At 44.1% G+C, this 16,212-nt stretch overlaps 1 protein-coding gene across 1 annotated transcript in view; it reads right to left on the reverse strand.

Annotated features, from left to right (window-relative positions):
- Positions 1-13,895: 13,895 nt before the first annotated feature.
- RNGTT (RNA guanylyltransferase and 5'-phosphatase) overlaps positions 13,896-16,212 on the reverse strand; it is a 543,333-nt gene continuing 541,016 nt past the window's right edge. Inside the window, exon 16 of the mRNA XM_073626921.1 lies at positions 13,896-14,706. Coding sequence (XP_073483022.1) covers positions 14,543-14,706 — 164 coding nt within the window. The 3' untranslated portion in view covers positions 13,896-14,542. The remainder of the gene's footprint in view (positions 14,707-16,212) is intronic.

Genomic DNA, 16,212 nt, shown 5'->3' on the forward strand with positions numbered 1-16,212 from the left:
TACCCTGGGGTCAGTGGCCCCCTTCTCACTTGGGGGCAGGGACCCCATCTCCCCTAAGGGCAGGAACCCCATCTCCAGACTATGCTGGCTGGCAGGGCTGGTGTTAGCCACCCTTGGGTACCAAGATGGGGGAGGGGGCAGCAAAATCTGAATCCCCAGCCACATGCTCCCTCAGGGTGAACTGGCTTTGTATTAGTGAAGCACCTTAAAGTGAGGTAAACCTGTACTATTATTACTATGTTAGCATTATTATTATCTTATTTATTAGCAGGTGAATGTGGCCATCCATGCATTCACATACATTGATGTAGGCCCTTAAATAGAAAAAGGTTGCTGACCCCTGGCCTAAATGTATTTGCAAATCTACTTCCAATAATACCAATGCCATAATTTACTACACAATTACCATGTACTGTAGATATATCAATGATTAAAAACATGAGCTTTTATTCATGTCCAAATCCTGAAACAATTGCTCTTAAAAGCAGATACAAACTATCTGATAAAATATCATCAAATCTTTAACATGTTAATATATTTCAGAAGTTGTTTGCAATCTTTTAAAACATGCAGTTTTCATTAAAATAACACCTGGTGAAGGACGTTGTTCAGGTACTTCCTGTTAGGGGGTGATAGCTGTCTCCCAATTGTGTTCCTGTAGTGACACTGTGTCACATGTCGCTGATGGAGACTACAAGGGGCTTTTCCGACACATTGGGCAGACATGGCCCACCATTGTCACTATCAGGTAACTGGTCTTGAGAAATGATATGAAGCAGACACTGAATACAATGCATGTAGACAGAAAGTGGCTGCAAAGAGGCTGGATGAGATGCATCACTGAGATTGAGTAAAAGCTATAAAAAGAAGAAATAATTTTTACTTAGAAAAAAAAACATAGCATATTTATACAGTGAATAAGACTTTCCCCAAACATTTACAGGTGGTTAACCACTTGCTATCCGCCCCATAGCAGATTTGCTGCTACAGGACGGCTCTCCTGTGCAGAATCTTGTGTATATATATATATATATATATATATATATATATATATATACACACATGATTCTGCACTTCCGCCTAGGAGGCACGCACGCTTTGCTGGTGGCCTGCTTCTGCTGCGATTTCCACCGCCACCTGCTGATCATGTGTAAAACAAACAGAATGGAGTTATGCCTATGTAGACAAGGCAGATCTTCATTCTGACGGGGGGGGGGGATATATATATCTATAGATATATAGATATCTATAGATATCTATATATCTATAGATATCTATATATCTATATATACACATAAATACACATAAATATGACAGATATATATATGCTTTTTGGGATTTTTTTTTTACCAAAAATATGTAGCAGATAACATACTGACCTAAATTTTTGAAGAAATTTGTTTTTCAATTTTTATTGGCTATGTTTTATAGCAGAAAGTAAAAAAATATTGTTTTGTTTTACAAAAAGAGGTGATCAAATACCACCAAAAGAAAGCTCTATTTGTGGGAAAAAAAATTCAAATTTTATTTGGGTACAACATTGCATGACGGGCAGTTGTCAGTTAAAGTAACGCAGTGTCGTATTGGGAAAAATGGCCTGGTCATGAAGGGGGGGGGGGAGCCCCAGTTCACACCGCTGCGACTTTAAATATGACATCCCTGCACGACTTCATCACGGCTTGCATACAACTTTTTTAACAGTAGTCAATGCAAGTGGTGTTGAAGTCACACCAAAAGTAGTGCAAGAACCTTTTTCTAAGTAGGAGCGACTTGAGTCACACCGATTAGAACGGTTCCATTGTCGTTAATGGGGCACGACTTGTCATGTGACTCTGAACTCTCAAGTCGCATGACAAGTCACGGCAGTGTGAACTGGAGTTAAATCTTCCGGAAGTCAAGTGGTTAATCAATTCTTGTAATGCATGCACAATAAATAATCACTTGCGGTGAATCTTTGGTAAATTCATGGCTATATAAAGTAACCCCTAAATTTTGTTAGCTAAGGATTTAAATTTACTCTCTCATGTACTGTGTTTAAATATTTATATCATCCATGGAGACTGAGTGATGAGCAGACTTTAAAATCTAAATACTATCCAATATTCTCTGCCATGAAATGTGTTATTTTACTTTTTAACCACTTCAATACCAGGCACTTATGCACCTTCCCGCCCAGACCAATTTTCAGCTTTCAGCACTCTCACACTTTGAATGACAATTACTCAGTCATGCTACACTGTATCCAAACAAAATGTTTATCATTTTCTTCTCACAAATAGAGCTTTCTTTTGGTGGTATTTAATCACCACTGGGTTTTTCATTTTTTGCGATATAAGCAAAAAAACTGCGAAAATTTTGAAAAAAACGTACTTTTTTTTAGTTTCTATTGTAAAATTTTGCAAACAAGTCATTTTTCTTCATAAATTTGTGCCAAAATGTATACTGCTACATATCTATGGTAAAAATAACCCAAATTAATGTATATTATTTGGTCTTTGTGAAAGTTATAGAGTCTACAAACTATGGTGCCAATCACTGAAAATTGATCACAACTGATGTACTATCTCACCTGAAGGCCTATCTCATTTCTTGAGACACTAACAAGCCAGGAAAGTACAAATACCCCCCAAATGACCCCTTTTTGGAAAGTAGACAGTCCAATGTATTTACTAAGAGGCATGGTGAGTTTTTTGAAGCTGTAATTTTTTCCCACAATTCTTGGGAAAATTAAGATTTTTTTTTTTTTTTTTTTACACAAACTGGTCATATTAACAGGTTATTTCTCTCACACAGCATATGCATAATTGCAACTACACCCCAAAATACATTCTGCTACTCCTCCTGAGTATAGCGATACCACATGTGTGAGACTTTTACACAGCCTGGCCACATACAAAGGACCAACACTGAAGTAGCACTTTCATGCATTTTACAAGCATAAATTGCACATATCCTTTCTCAACCACCTATTACACTTTTGAAGGTCCTGGAGCACCAGGACAATTGAATTGTCCACAAAATGACCCCATTTTGGAAAGCACACACCCCAACGTATAATCTATGAGGCATAATGAGTCTTTTGAACGGTTCATTTTTTTCCAGAAGTTTTTGGAAAATGTGGAAAAAAAATGAAAATGCATTTTTTTTACACAAAGTTGTCCATTTATAAGATATTTCTAACACATAGCATGTACATAGCAAAAATGACACCCCAAAATGCATTCCTCTACTCCTCCTGAGTATAGCGATACCACATGTGTGAGACTTTTACACAGCCTGGCCACATGCAAAGGGCCAACACTGAAGTAGCACTTTCAGGCGTTCTACAAGCATAAATTGCACATATCCTTTCTCAACCACCTATTACACTTTTGAAGGAGCTGAAGCGCCAGGACAATTGAATTGTCCACAAAATGACCCCATTTTGGAAAGCACACACCCCAACGTATAATCTATGAGGCACAATGAGTCTTTTGAACGGTTCATTTTTTTCCAGAAGGTTTTGGAAAATGTGGAAAAAAAATGAAAATGCATTTTTTTTTACACAAAGTTGTCCATTTATAAGATATTTCTAACACATAGCATGTACATAGCAAAAATGACACCCCAAAATGCATTCCTCTACTCCTCCTGAGTATGGCGATACCACATGTGTGAGGCTTTTACACAGCCTGGCCACATACAAAGGCCCAACATTGAAGTAGCACTTTCATGCGTTTTACAAGCATAAATTGCACATATCCTTTCTCAACCACCTATTACAGTTTTGAAGGCCCTGGAGCACCAGAACAATGGAATTATCCACAAAATGACCCCATTTTGAAAAGCACACACCCCAACGTATAATCTGTGAGGCATAATGAGTCTTTTGAAGGGTTCATTTTTTTCCAGAAGGTTTTGAAAAAAGTGAAAAAAAAATGAAAATGCATTTTTTTTTACACAAAGTTGTCCATTTATAAGATATTTCTAACACATAGCATGTACATAGCAAAAATGACACCCCAAAATGCATTCCTCTACTCCTCCTGAGTATAGCGATACCACATGTGTGAGACTTTTACACAGCCTGGCCACATACAAAGGGCCAACACTGAAGTAGCACTTTCAGGCGTTCTACAAGCATAAATTGCACATATCCTTTCTCAACCACCTATTACACTTTTGAAGGCACTGGAGCACCAGGACAATTGAATTGTCCACAAAATGACCCCATTTTGGAAAGCACACACCCCAACGTATAATCTATGAGGCATAATGAGTCTTTTGAACGGTTCATTTTTTTCCAGAAGTTTTTGGAAAATGTGGAAAAAAATGAAAATGCATTTTTTTTTTACACAAAGTTGTCCATTTATAAGATATTTATAACGCATAGCATGTACATAGCAAAAATGACACCCCAAAATACATTCTGCTACTCCTCCTGAGTATGGCGATACCACATGTTTGAGACTTTTACACAGCCTGGCCCCATACAGAGGTCCAAAATCCAAGTAGCACCTCCAGGCATTCTAGCAGCATTAATTACACATATCATTTTCTGACTACCGATCACATTTTTGCAGGCCCTTCATATTTCTAACACATAGCAGGTACATACCAAATAACAAAAGATAACCTGTGGTTTTAGAAGTGCAGTGGTCCACAGAGGAGAGCATCGGTCCAGGCAGCAGGCAGGAATGAGGTCAGCGACAGCAAAAGCAATCATCCAGGCAGCAGGCAGGAATACTGTCCATAGTTCATACAGGCAGAGATACTGTCAGCACAGCCAGAGCACAGCCAAAGCACAGCCAGAGCACAGCCAGAGCACAGGTCCAGGTAGCAGGCAGAGGTGTCCCAGCAGAAATACTGTCCAAAGTCAGTAGAGGCAGCAGGCAGTATTGGTCCGGGCAGCAGAAAGGACCATCAAGCTTAGGGCCAGGGGGACAGGGGTAGAGGCTTCTCCCACCCAAATCGCTTTGAAGCCTCCGGGCAACCAGACCCTGTTCTGGGAGCACAGAAAACGAAAAACTGGTTTTCTCTACTCAGAACGCTATTCTGAAGCCCCTCACATATGTGAGACCCCTGTGTACTAAAGTAGATGGCCAAAAGATCAGTCCAAGTGGCAGGCAAAAACATGGTCGATTAACAGACCAAGGTCGGTACACGTGGAAGTCAGAAACGTGGTTTAAATCGGCAGGTAGAGGCATCGTCGGTAAACAGGCTGAGGTTGGTACACGTGCAAGTCAGAAATGTGGTTTAAATCGGCAGGCAGAGGCATCGTCGGTAAACAGGCTGAGGTTGGTACACATGCAAGTCAGAAACGAGCAGAAACGGCAAGCAAAGACATCGTCGGTAAACAGGCCAGGGTCAGTTAATTAACATGGTAGCAGGCAAATGGGGAAATGGCAGTCTGGTAATAATACAGGGAACTAATATTGGATGAATGCATGATAATTTCTGAAGCAATCTCCGATGCACAGGCCAGGTTGGGAGGGACATTGGGGACAATAATAGCTGGAATCTCTTCTTACTCCTCCTCTGCTGCATACACGGCATTTTTTTTGGCGTCTTCTTCCAGATTCTGTGGGGGGAATGCTATAGGGAAGGTGTTGCTCGTGAAGTCTACTCACAGCATCCGAGCGAATGCTTCCTGGGGCGGGACCTTGTGGGTAAATGAGGGCAGTGACGATCGATTCAAAATACTTGAGGTAGGTGACTTGGTTTTGAGTTGCTTTTTGGTAGCATACAAACAAATTAATAAGGGCCATGTGAAAAAGGTGAAAGGCAACTTTCTTGTACCAGTAACGGGACTTTCTGTTTGATAAGTAGGGCTGTAGCATCTGATCGTTTAAATCCACCCCCCCCATATACATATTGTAGTCATGGACACATTCGGGCTTTACAATGGGGCCGCGTCTTCTTTGGATCTCCACCACGGTGTCATTGTGGATGGTAGAGAGCATGTGGACATCTTTCTTGTCCCTCCACTTCATGGCCAACACCTCCTCGTTCCTCATGAATGCCAATTCTCCCTTTCTTAATTTTTTTGCTAGCAGATTTTTTGGGAATCCCTTATGGTTTTTTTTGAAGGTACCACAGGCCAGGGTTTTTTTATTAAAAAGGTGACGAAAAAGGGGCAGGCTGGTTTAGTAGTTGTCGACATATAAATGGTATCCTTTGTCAAATAGGGGGTATGCCAGCTCCCAGACAATTTTTCCACTGGTTCCAATATATGTGGGGCAATCATGGGGCTGGAGCTGGGAATCTTTGCCTTCGTAGATCCGGAATGTGAAGACATATCCAGTGGCTCGATCGCATAATTTATTTAACTTCACCCCATACCTGGATCTCTTGCTTGGTATATACTGCTTGAAGTGCAGTCGGCCAGTGAAATGTATGAGGGACTCGTCCACACAAATTTTTTGGTCTGGGATGAAAACTTCTCTGAATCGCTGGGAAAAGGAATTGATTAGGGGGCGTATCTTGAACAATTTGTCATGGCTGGGATGATCTCGGGGAGGGCACTGGGAATTGTCACTGAAGTGGAGAAAACGCATAATCATGTCGTATCTTGTCCTGGACATGACAGCGGAATATATGGGCATGGGTTGGATGGGGTGGGTGGACCAATATGCATGGGCTTCATTCTTTTTTGTAAGCCCCATATTGAATGTTAGGCCCAAAAACATTTTAAATTCATCCAGTGTGACACATCGCCACTGGAACATGCGGGCGTAGGAAGAATTGGGGTTGGCAGCAATAAATTGGGATGCATATAAATTAGTTTGACCCACCATATCCTGTAGAAAATCTTGGGGGAAAAATAAAGAAAAATAATCAAATTCAGAAAAATTCGTAGTGTCGGGCTGCACACCTGGCTGTGCGGTGAAAGGGGGGATGATAGCAGGTCTTGAGTTGGCAGGCAACCATAAGGGGTTTGCCAGGGCATCGGGAAGGTAGGACTGGGGCGGGGTTCTTCGGGTTGGGCGGGTAATTCCAGTGCTTGTACTGGGCTCCTCTTCCTGGGGTCTGGCGCTGCTGGTGGTAATTCCAGTGCTTGTACTGGGCTCCTCTTCCTCTTCCTGGGGTTTGGCGCTGCTGGTGGTGGGCAGATCTCCTGATCTTGGTCCTGATCTCAATCTTTTGGGAGGGATGGTTTCCTCCGCGGACTCGGACTCTGATCCACTATCCTCCACTGGCTTGTATTCCGAACCAGATGATGTGAGCTCCCCGCTGCTCCCATCATCCGACATGGCAAGAATCTCATATGCCTCCTCAGGTGTGTAAACCCTTTGTGACATTATGGCAATTCTTATTGGCGGGCCTGTGTGGTGGTACAGATGGCGGTATGGGTGGTGGTACCGATGGAGGTATGGGTGGTGGTGGTGGCGGTACGGGTGGTGGTGGTACCGATGGCGGTACAGGTGGTGGTGGCGGTACAGGTAGTGATTGTGGTACCGGTGGCGGTACAGGTGGTGGTGGCAGTACCGGTGGCGGTACGGGTGGTGGTGGCGGTACAGGTGGTGGTGGCGGTACAGGGGGTGGTGGCGGTACCGGTGGCGGTACAGGTGGTGGTGGTACCAATGGCGGTACGGGTGGTGGTGGCGGTACAGGTGGTGATGGCGGTACAGGTGGCGGTATGGGTGGTGGTGGCACCGATGGCGGTACTGACGGTGGTACAGGTGGTGGTGGTACCGATGGCGGCACTAGTGGCGATACTGGTAGCGGCCTGTGTGGCAGTATAGATGGTGGGCCTGATGGAGGTACTAGTGGCGTTACTGGTGGTGGTACCGATGGCGGTACTGGTAGCCTGTGTGGCGGTACCGATGGCGGTACTGGTAGCCTGTGTGGCGGTAACGATGGCGGTGGGCCTGTGACAGATGGGCTGGTTGACAGATGGGCTGGTTGACAGATGGGCTGATTGACAGATGGGCTGATTGACAGATGGGCTGATTGGCTGGGCTGTGTGACAGGTCCTCTTTATTGGGGGGGCCGTGTTGTGCACAGTACAGTAATAACAGTAATGTCAGACAGACACTGATTCACTCACTGATCTCTGCTCTCTCCTCTCACGATCGGTGTGTGAGGAGAGAGCAGGGATCAGATAGTAACAGCAACTTTTTTGTTTACATTTGTGACAGGCTGTGATTGGACACAGCCGGTCACCTGGTAAACAGCCAATTTCATTGGCTGTTTACCGATCGGGGAAGCGCTGTGTCCAAGGGACACTCGCCTTTCCTCGATCACTACACTGGATGCTTTCGGCGGCGCGCAGGGAGCGCGCCGCCGAGTTTATTGTGACAGGTGATCGGCTGTGACTTTGACACAGCCGATCACGGGGTATACAGCCAATAGAACTGGCTGTTTACCTAGATCGGGGAAGCGCTGTGTCTGAGGGACACGCACCGCCGCCGATCGCCATGCTGCGCGCTCCCGCAGGCACGCGCCGGCATGTTATCCTGCTGGACGTCATATGACGTCCAGTCAGGATAACGCAACCACTTCCCGGACGTCAATATGCTATTGACCGGGCGGGAAGTGGTTAAGATATCTATTGTCTCTATAAAGGTACGATTAAAGTCCCACTTTTTTTGCACCCCTTCCCACCCCTTTTGATTTGGTGGTTGGAGAGGATATTGGATATTATTTGGATTAGGGATAGTATCTATGGAGAATAATGTACACAACACGAACCAGCCCTTTAGCTTTGCTTGATGTTGTAGTCTGCTTGATGTTATATACTTTAAAAATTCGCTTGCTAAGTTCTAGGTGTTTCAGTGAACTTACAGCCGTGTCAACAGGAACTTACAACTGTGTCAACTGCTTTTAGGGTAGGTGCTTTACGAACTGCACCTAGAATGGACTGCTAAATGTATGAGCTATCATAAAAATAGGATTTTTTTGTCATACTTACCTGTAAAATCCTTTTCTTTGAGTACATCATGGGACACAGAGTTAGGCTAATGTTCATTACCTACTGGGTTATACACCATCTCTAGGTGAATGGGCACTGGTAGACAAAGTCTTAGACAGGAAGTGATCCCCTATATAACCCCTCCCATACAGGAGGTACACCAGTTTTGTAGCAAGCACTAAATCCTCAAAAGAGGGGAGGGATCTCTGTGTCCCATGATGTATTCAAAGAAAAGGATTTTTACAGGTAGGTATGATGAAAAAATCCTATTTTCTTTTTCATACATCTTGGGACACAGAGTTAGGCTAATATTCATTACCCACTGGGACATCCCAGAGCCTTGAGGGGAGGGAGACACCTTGCCAAACAATAGCCATCAGACTTTATACAGCAGCCCGCAGTACACTGCAGCCGAAAGCCGAATCAGCAGCCGAAAGCTCGAACATCCACTTGATAACATTTTGTGAACGTATGCGCTGAAGACCAGGTAGCAGCCTTACAAATCTGAGCAACAGATACCTGATGGCAAAAGACCCAGGAGGTTCCTACACCCCTGGTAGAATGAGCTCTCACCCTAAAGGGAGGAGCTTTATGTTTCAGACCATAGGCCTGAATGACCAATTGGCGTACCCAATTGGCAATGGAAGCTTTGGAAGCTGCCTGCCCCTTCTTGGGTCCTTTTGGTAAAACAAAAAAGGAGTCTGATCCTCGGATCTCTGCAGATCTAGACAAATAAACCTTGACTGCCCGGACAAAGTCCAAGGAATGCAGTCGTCTCTCTTCTGCCGAATAAGGCTGAGAGAAAAAAGAAGGCAAAATACTGTCCTGATTTAAATGAAAGGCTGACACCACTTTTAGAAAAAAGGGTGGAACAGGTCGTAACACAACCCTGTCGTGGTGAAGGATCAAGTATGGTTCCCTGCACAAAAGGGAAGTCAACTCCGACACCCTTCTAGCTGAAGTGATGGCCATCAGGAAGGCTAGCTTGTGTGACAGCAAGTCTAATGGAATTTCCTTGATAGGCTCAAATGGTTGTTTCTGTAACACAGACAGCACCAAGTTCAAGTCCCAAGGACACATAGGTGACCTAATGGGGGGAAGCAAACGAGTTGCCCCCTGCATAAAGGTTCAGACCAGCGAATGGGAGGCTAAAGGCCTTTGGAAGAATACTGACAGGGCCGAAATCTGACCTCTGATTGTACTCAAAGCCAATCTGTTTTCCACAGCTGACTGTAGAAAAGAGAATTCTCCCAATCACGTATTTCCGATGATGCCATTTTCTGGCTTCACACCAAGCAATATAAGTCTTCCAGACCTTATGATAGATCTTCCTAGTGACAGCTTTTCTAGCATTCACTAGGGTACACACTACTGGTTCCGTGATGCCACGGTCCTTCAACACCTTGGTTTCAATAGTCATGCCGTCAAAGTTAGAGACTGTAAATTGGGGTAGAATATAGAACCTTAAAACAGTAGATAGAAGTGGCGTGGAAGCGACCAAGGCCCATCTATTGCCAATCTCACAATCCCCAGAAACCAGGGCCTTCTGGCCCAGGCTGGTGCCACCAGAACAAATGAAACCCCCTCTCTCCGAATCCTGCGCAACAAATGTGGAAGGAGAGGGATCATGGGAAAGCATAAACCAGGGAGTACTGGCTCCCTGGAACTACCAGAGCATCTGCTCCGATTGCCAGAGGATCCCTTGTTCCGGACACAAACTGCTGTAGCTTGTTGTTGAACCTGGATGCAAATAGGATGACCTCTGGCCATCCCCAAAGCCGGCAAATTTCCTGGAACACCCCTGGGTGTAGGGACCATTCCTCAGGGCAGATCTGCTGGCGGCTGAGATAATCTGCCTTCCAGTTCTCTACTCCCGGCATATGGACTACCGATAGAATCGGCAGATGTCCCTCTGCCCAGGCTAGAATGTGGTTCATCTCCTTCACCGCCTTGGTGGTTTATTTAGGCCACTGCATTGGCATTGTCGGACTGAACCCCAATAGGGCAGTCCTGAAGCTCCACCATCCAGAACCGTAGGGCAAGATGTACTGCCCGTAACTCCAGGACGTTGCTGGGCAGGATCTGTTCTGTCCTTGACCATTTCCCCAGAGCTGTGAGCCCCTCTAGGGTCACTACCCAGCCTGAGAGACTGGCATCTGTGGTCAGTACTCTCCAACTTACCGGGAGGAAGGATCTTTCCTTTCACAGGTTCTGATCCTGCAACCACCAGTTTAAGCTTAAGCGTGCCTGAGGAGAAAAGAACATTGGATAATCCAGGGCTTGTCCTCTCCTTTTCCAAGACAACAAGATGTCTTGTTGCATATGCCTGGAATGGAACTGGGCATAGGGCACTGCCTCGAAGGAGGGCACCATTCTTCCTAGAAGACTCATACAGAGCCAAAAGGAGGGTTGTCTGGTGCCCCTTATCTGACGCACCTGATCTTTCAGGGTGGCAAAAATACACTTGCTTGGACCGTATCTAGGATCAGACCTAAATACTTCAGACTTTGAGCTGGTCTCAAGGCTGACTTTTATTATTATTTTATTACTGTATTTATGACCCAGCCTATGCTTTCCAAATACCGCACTGTAAAGGTTATGCTCTGTTCTAGAGCCTGTAGTGAGTAATCTCTGAGCAGGAGGGGGTCCCTCTCCCGCCGCCGATAAATGTGATCTTGCGGCGAATCTGCCGCAGAGACCACTTTTATCTTGTTACCAACTGCCGAACATGAGGATACCGGGGTTATGGCAGCTAGCAAAGTGAGGACGTATATCGGCGTTCGGCAAGTGGTTAAGGCATCAACAGCATAACACAGCGCTCGAGGAATATCTGTTTTATTTTCAGCAAGATCATCCTCCTGGTTAAGCCTGTCAGGCCATCTGACCTGATCCTTTATGGACTGGCAGATATCAATTGCTGCAACAGCTGGCTGAATAGCTGAACTGGCCAAAGAAAAGGAAGCCTTTAATAACGACTCCAGTTTCTTGTCAACGGGTCTTTCAAGCCCTGTGCATTATCCATCGGACAAGTTAAGTTCTTGTTTAAGAAAGAGAATGCTACATCTACGGCTGGAATTCTCCACTTCTTAGTGAACTTTTCATCCATGGGATATAAAAGGGATAACCTCATAGGAGGAACAAAAATCCTGTCAGGATGTTCCCAATCAGCATACACCGCCTGTTCCAACAGTGGGTGTAAGGGGAAAGCCTGTGCGGCCTGAAGAGGCCTTAGGGATACCAAAGAGGACCAGGGGGGGCTCAGTAACCTCTGCAAAAGGCAACAAAGGCAAAAGAACCATCTCAGTAAAAGTCTGGATCAAAAGCCTCTGCGACTGAAAGGCAGACACCAACTGGATATCTTCTTGTCCAGATTGCTCAGAAGCAGACTCATCCGCCAGGCCCTCCACAGAATCCTGAGCTTTTAGCTCTTCCCCATGCTCAACCCATTCCTGCTCCAAACTAGGAGGCTCAGGGGAGGGGGATTTGTCACACTTCTTGGCACCCTGCGGGATGGAGGCAATCATACCAGCAATCCTGTGCTCTAACCCGGCCAGGGCTAAGGACAGTTCATCCTTGGTGATAAGGGGTAAACCAGCATTGTTGACTGTAGGCACCATACCAGATAGGCGCAGTGGCTCAGATTGCCCAGAAACCTCTGATCTTTCAGGGGATACAACACTAGGGATACGACTAGGTTCACCAGGAGCTACTAACGACATAGGTGTGTCCTTCCCTGTAGTGTTATTCCTGCTCCTCATTTTTGAAGACATTTATAAGCCACAAAAAGGGATTACCTGGGTGTAGAATTAACACACCTCAGAAAGGGAGACCCTTTAATTGTATACAATAATCTTGCTAAGCACCTTAGCCTGTCAAGCAACACCTGGTGACACATGTGACCCGGGTAAGGAGAAATGAACCACTGCAAATGCCTGGTTCAGAGCCTGCTCTGTGTCCCACAGCTGCATTCTGGAAGCACTCCATGCTTGGCATACACAGCTTAAATAAGCTGGCTGTGCGCCGGGACATTCTGTGCATGTATGTGCACGTACGTGCGCAGTCCCGGCAAACGGGTGTGGCTGTATTCACATGACACGAATCTCCATGTGCCCAGATTAGGCTACGAAGCATGAGCTGCTCCGAGTGCGCACAATGCCTATGGCGAACAAGCAAACTGCTGTCAGACACAAGCAAAAAAAGTACACTTTGCAAACACCCACAGCTAGAACAAAAACTGTCCCTTATGGTCACCGCACACAGGTGTCCAGCCTCTAGCTAGCTTGACTGATTGTTACAATCATTGGGACACCCCACAAAAAGTAAATAAATGGGTTTCATTTGCCTGTCCAGGCGCAGGGCAGCTTAGAAGCGAAGAGCCCAATCTTCACCCATCACGGCGGGTTCCTGTCACTTGAGGACCTTCAAGGACTGGGTACCCTTTTCATGTGTAGGGTCCACGCCCTTGGACCTGTACAGCACCCTGCAAGAATGCCTTAGCGCTGTGGTGTCCAGGATTCCACTTCGCAGGGTCCATCGCCCGGAGGTCGCATTACAGGCAAAACCTTGCAGGATCTTGTGTCTTCTCTGCGAGGCTCGGGTACCATCTATTTAAGCATATAGAGCCTGTGTCAAATGGATCCGATCGGTCAATCCCTTGATATATTTAAGAACCGTTTGTGGGACTAGAGACCTGGAGCTCAGAGAGCTCAAACGTGCCCATCCACCCTGCAGACAATGGTAAAAAACTCATGTACTTCCTGTAGGGGAGGGGTTATAAAGGGGATAACTTCCTGTCTAAGACTGTCTACCAGGTAATGAATATTAGCCTAACTCTGTGTCCCATGATGTATGAAAAAGAAAAGAAGATATTTCCCAGCAAGCTGGAAGCTTTTTATCCACAAATATACTTAACTGTTTTCCACTCACTACCCAGTATTCACATCACAGCCTGCAAGGCCAGCGTTACACCAATCATAAACATACAGAAAATTATACAAAGATACAAATTTCCACTTTTTTTAATCTGAAAATATGAAGCAAAATTTAAAACAGGCAAAACTAGACAATGTTGTTTTCTATACAGGTCAATCAATATTTAGAGCCGGTCATCTTCATGTTGAAATAATGGAAAACAAATGCACATTAAATAATTCTTAACATACACTAACCAATTAAATAAAATAAAAATATATTTAAGGATGGAAGGGGGAAGCCATCGTTTTATATCCAAGATGGACAGATACATAAGAAAAAACAAAGTTGAGTTCTTTGAGCTGACTGTTCTAATAGCTCATCTTCGGGGAAAAAAACCTCTTTCAACGTCTCTAATTTGATGCTTTGCACTTTCATGCTGGAGTCAAGGTAAATGCACTTAGTCGTTGATGTGCATTTTGAGAAAGTATCTTTGTGACATTAAGAGAGGTACAATAAGAACAATGTGCAAAAAGTTTTTGTTTTTTTTCTTTTTTTATGAAAAGGTACTTATTGCAAGTATGTGACACTGGAACATGTGTATGAACTTCCCCCTTGGAGATGTCTCGCTTCACACAATCTGCATCTCAGTTAACATTCCATGAAATTTTAGGTGGTGCTGAGGGCATGAACTTCCCCCTCTGAGATGATGTCTCTTTGCTTCACTTAATCTGCATCTCAGTTAACAACCCGTGATATTTTAGGTGGTGGTGGGGGCATAAGTTCAGCATCAGGATCCAGGGGCTGCTTCCGAATCTGTCCCTGAATAGCTCCTGTATGTCGGTCAATTAATTCAAACAGCATCTCCTTGGTTACTGGATTCTGGATACTGTTGCAAACAGCTGCAAAAAAGAATGTGTATGAGAAGTTGATACAACAGTTAGAACGATATATTTTAAATACTGTATCGATCCTTATATTGCAATGCGATTGGCGAAAAGTGATGACACCAATTTTTTTCTTAAAACAAAGTTTTTCTCAAGAAAATGAACGGTAGAATTTAATTGTGATTTAAAGAAAAATCACATTCCCCCAAGAATGCTTTTCCCATCAAAGAAATTCACAGTTCATAAAATGAAGCTTGTGCTGAGTGAAATATGGAGGCTACGCTTTTTTTGGTGAAAATGCTAGCTGCTTGCCTATCTCTTCAATACTTTGAGCCACTGACTTGGAGCAAACATATAGCCAGTGAACCGATTTGAAAACGAGTCCAGGGCCTGTGTCATAGAAAGCACTGAAGCCTTTTGATTACTGGCAACCAGCATTTTCATACAGAGAGATCAGTAATGACTGCCAACATTACCCTACAGTCTTCCATTCAGATCACAGTGCGCATGCACCGGTGATGTCATTGGCTGCAAAAATAGCGAATATCCCCTAAACGGTGCAGGTTTAGGAGATATTGCTTGTAACTACAGGAAAACTTTATTATAAGCTTACCTGTAGGTATAAGTCACCAAGCAGAGTTTACTACCACTTTAACAGTCTGTAACCTGCCTAGAAATATAATAATCTGTCTAGAAATAGTTAGAGAAATATTTAGGGTGTTCTTCAAGTGCAGACAATTAATTTCACAAAAGGTGCCTGCAGATACTGGAAAATATTAACCCAATCCAGCCAATTACAGTCACATCAGTAAATGTGTGTTTGTACAGAACCCTGGCTGATGCTACCTAACCAGGCCTACATGTGAAATAAATAGATCATCTTGGGTGTATTTCCCTGGTTGATCACTACTGTTTCCCTCAGAGGTACAACCATTCATGCACATGCAACGTCAATGTACACTGTTCATAGAAAGATTTTTTTTTTATTAGAAAATCTTAAGTGGCTGGACACGATCTAATGTCTGTAGAACACTTTATTTATCAGCAATCAATGTTTGTGGCCAGTAAATATAGGAAAAATGGTTTGCACACCTCTACTGTATCGGGAAAAATACTTTGGAGAAATGATATAAAATTTATCTCTTCTTGGGTACATGTTTATAAAAAGTTTATAAAACAGTAGGTGGTCAGATAGCCAGATAATTCAAAGCTTAACACCTGCTGAGAGGGAACTGGGAGCAACTTCAAAGAGAGCTGCAGGTCACTGGTTGCTTTAGATGAGCAAATTAATTTGCGGCTTTCTGTGAATATGAGAAATCTGATACATTACAAGTTCATCACTATCTGGCTGATTATGCACATGGCTCTATCCTTATGTTTTACAGTAGATGGTACATTATTCCCATTGGGATGCAAAAGAGGCAAAGTAAATGTGAAAAGTCACCTTAATATTCTATTCCACTAATTTAAATATTTGCTGCATATTATTTACAGATGCCATCATCCTACAGTTTTTTTAGG

This window comes from Aquarana catesbeiana, linkage group LG04, assembly GCF_042186555.1.
Source record: "Aquarana catesbeiana isolate 2022-GZ linkage group LG04, ASM4218655v1, whole genome shotgun sequence".
NCBI classification, from domain to species: domain Eukaryota; kingdom Metazoa; phylum Chordata; class Amphibia; order Anura; family Ranidae; genus Aquarana; species Aquarana catesbeiana.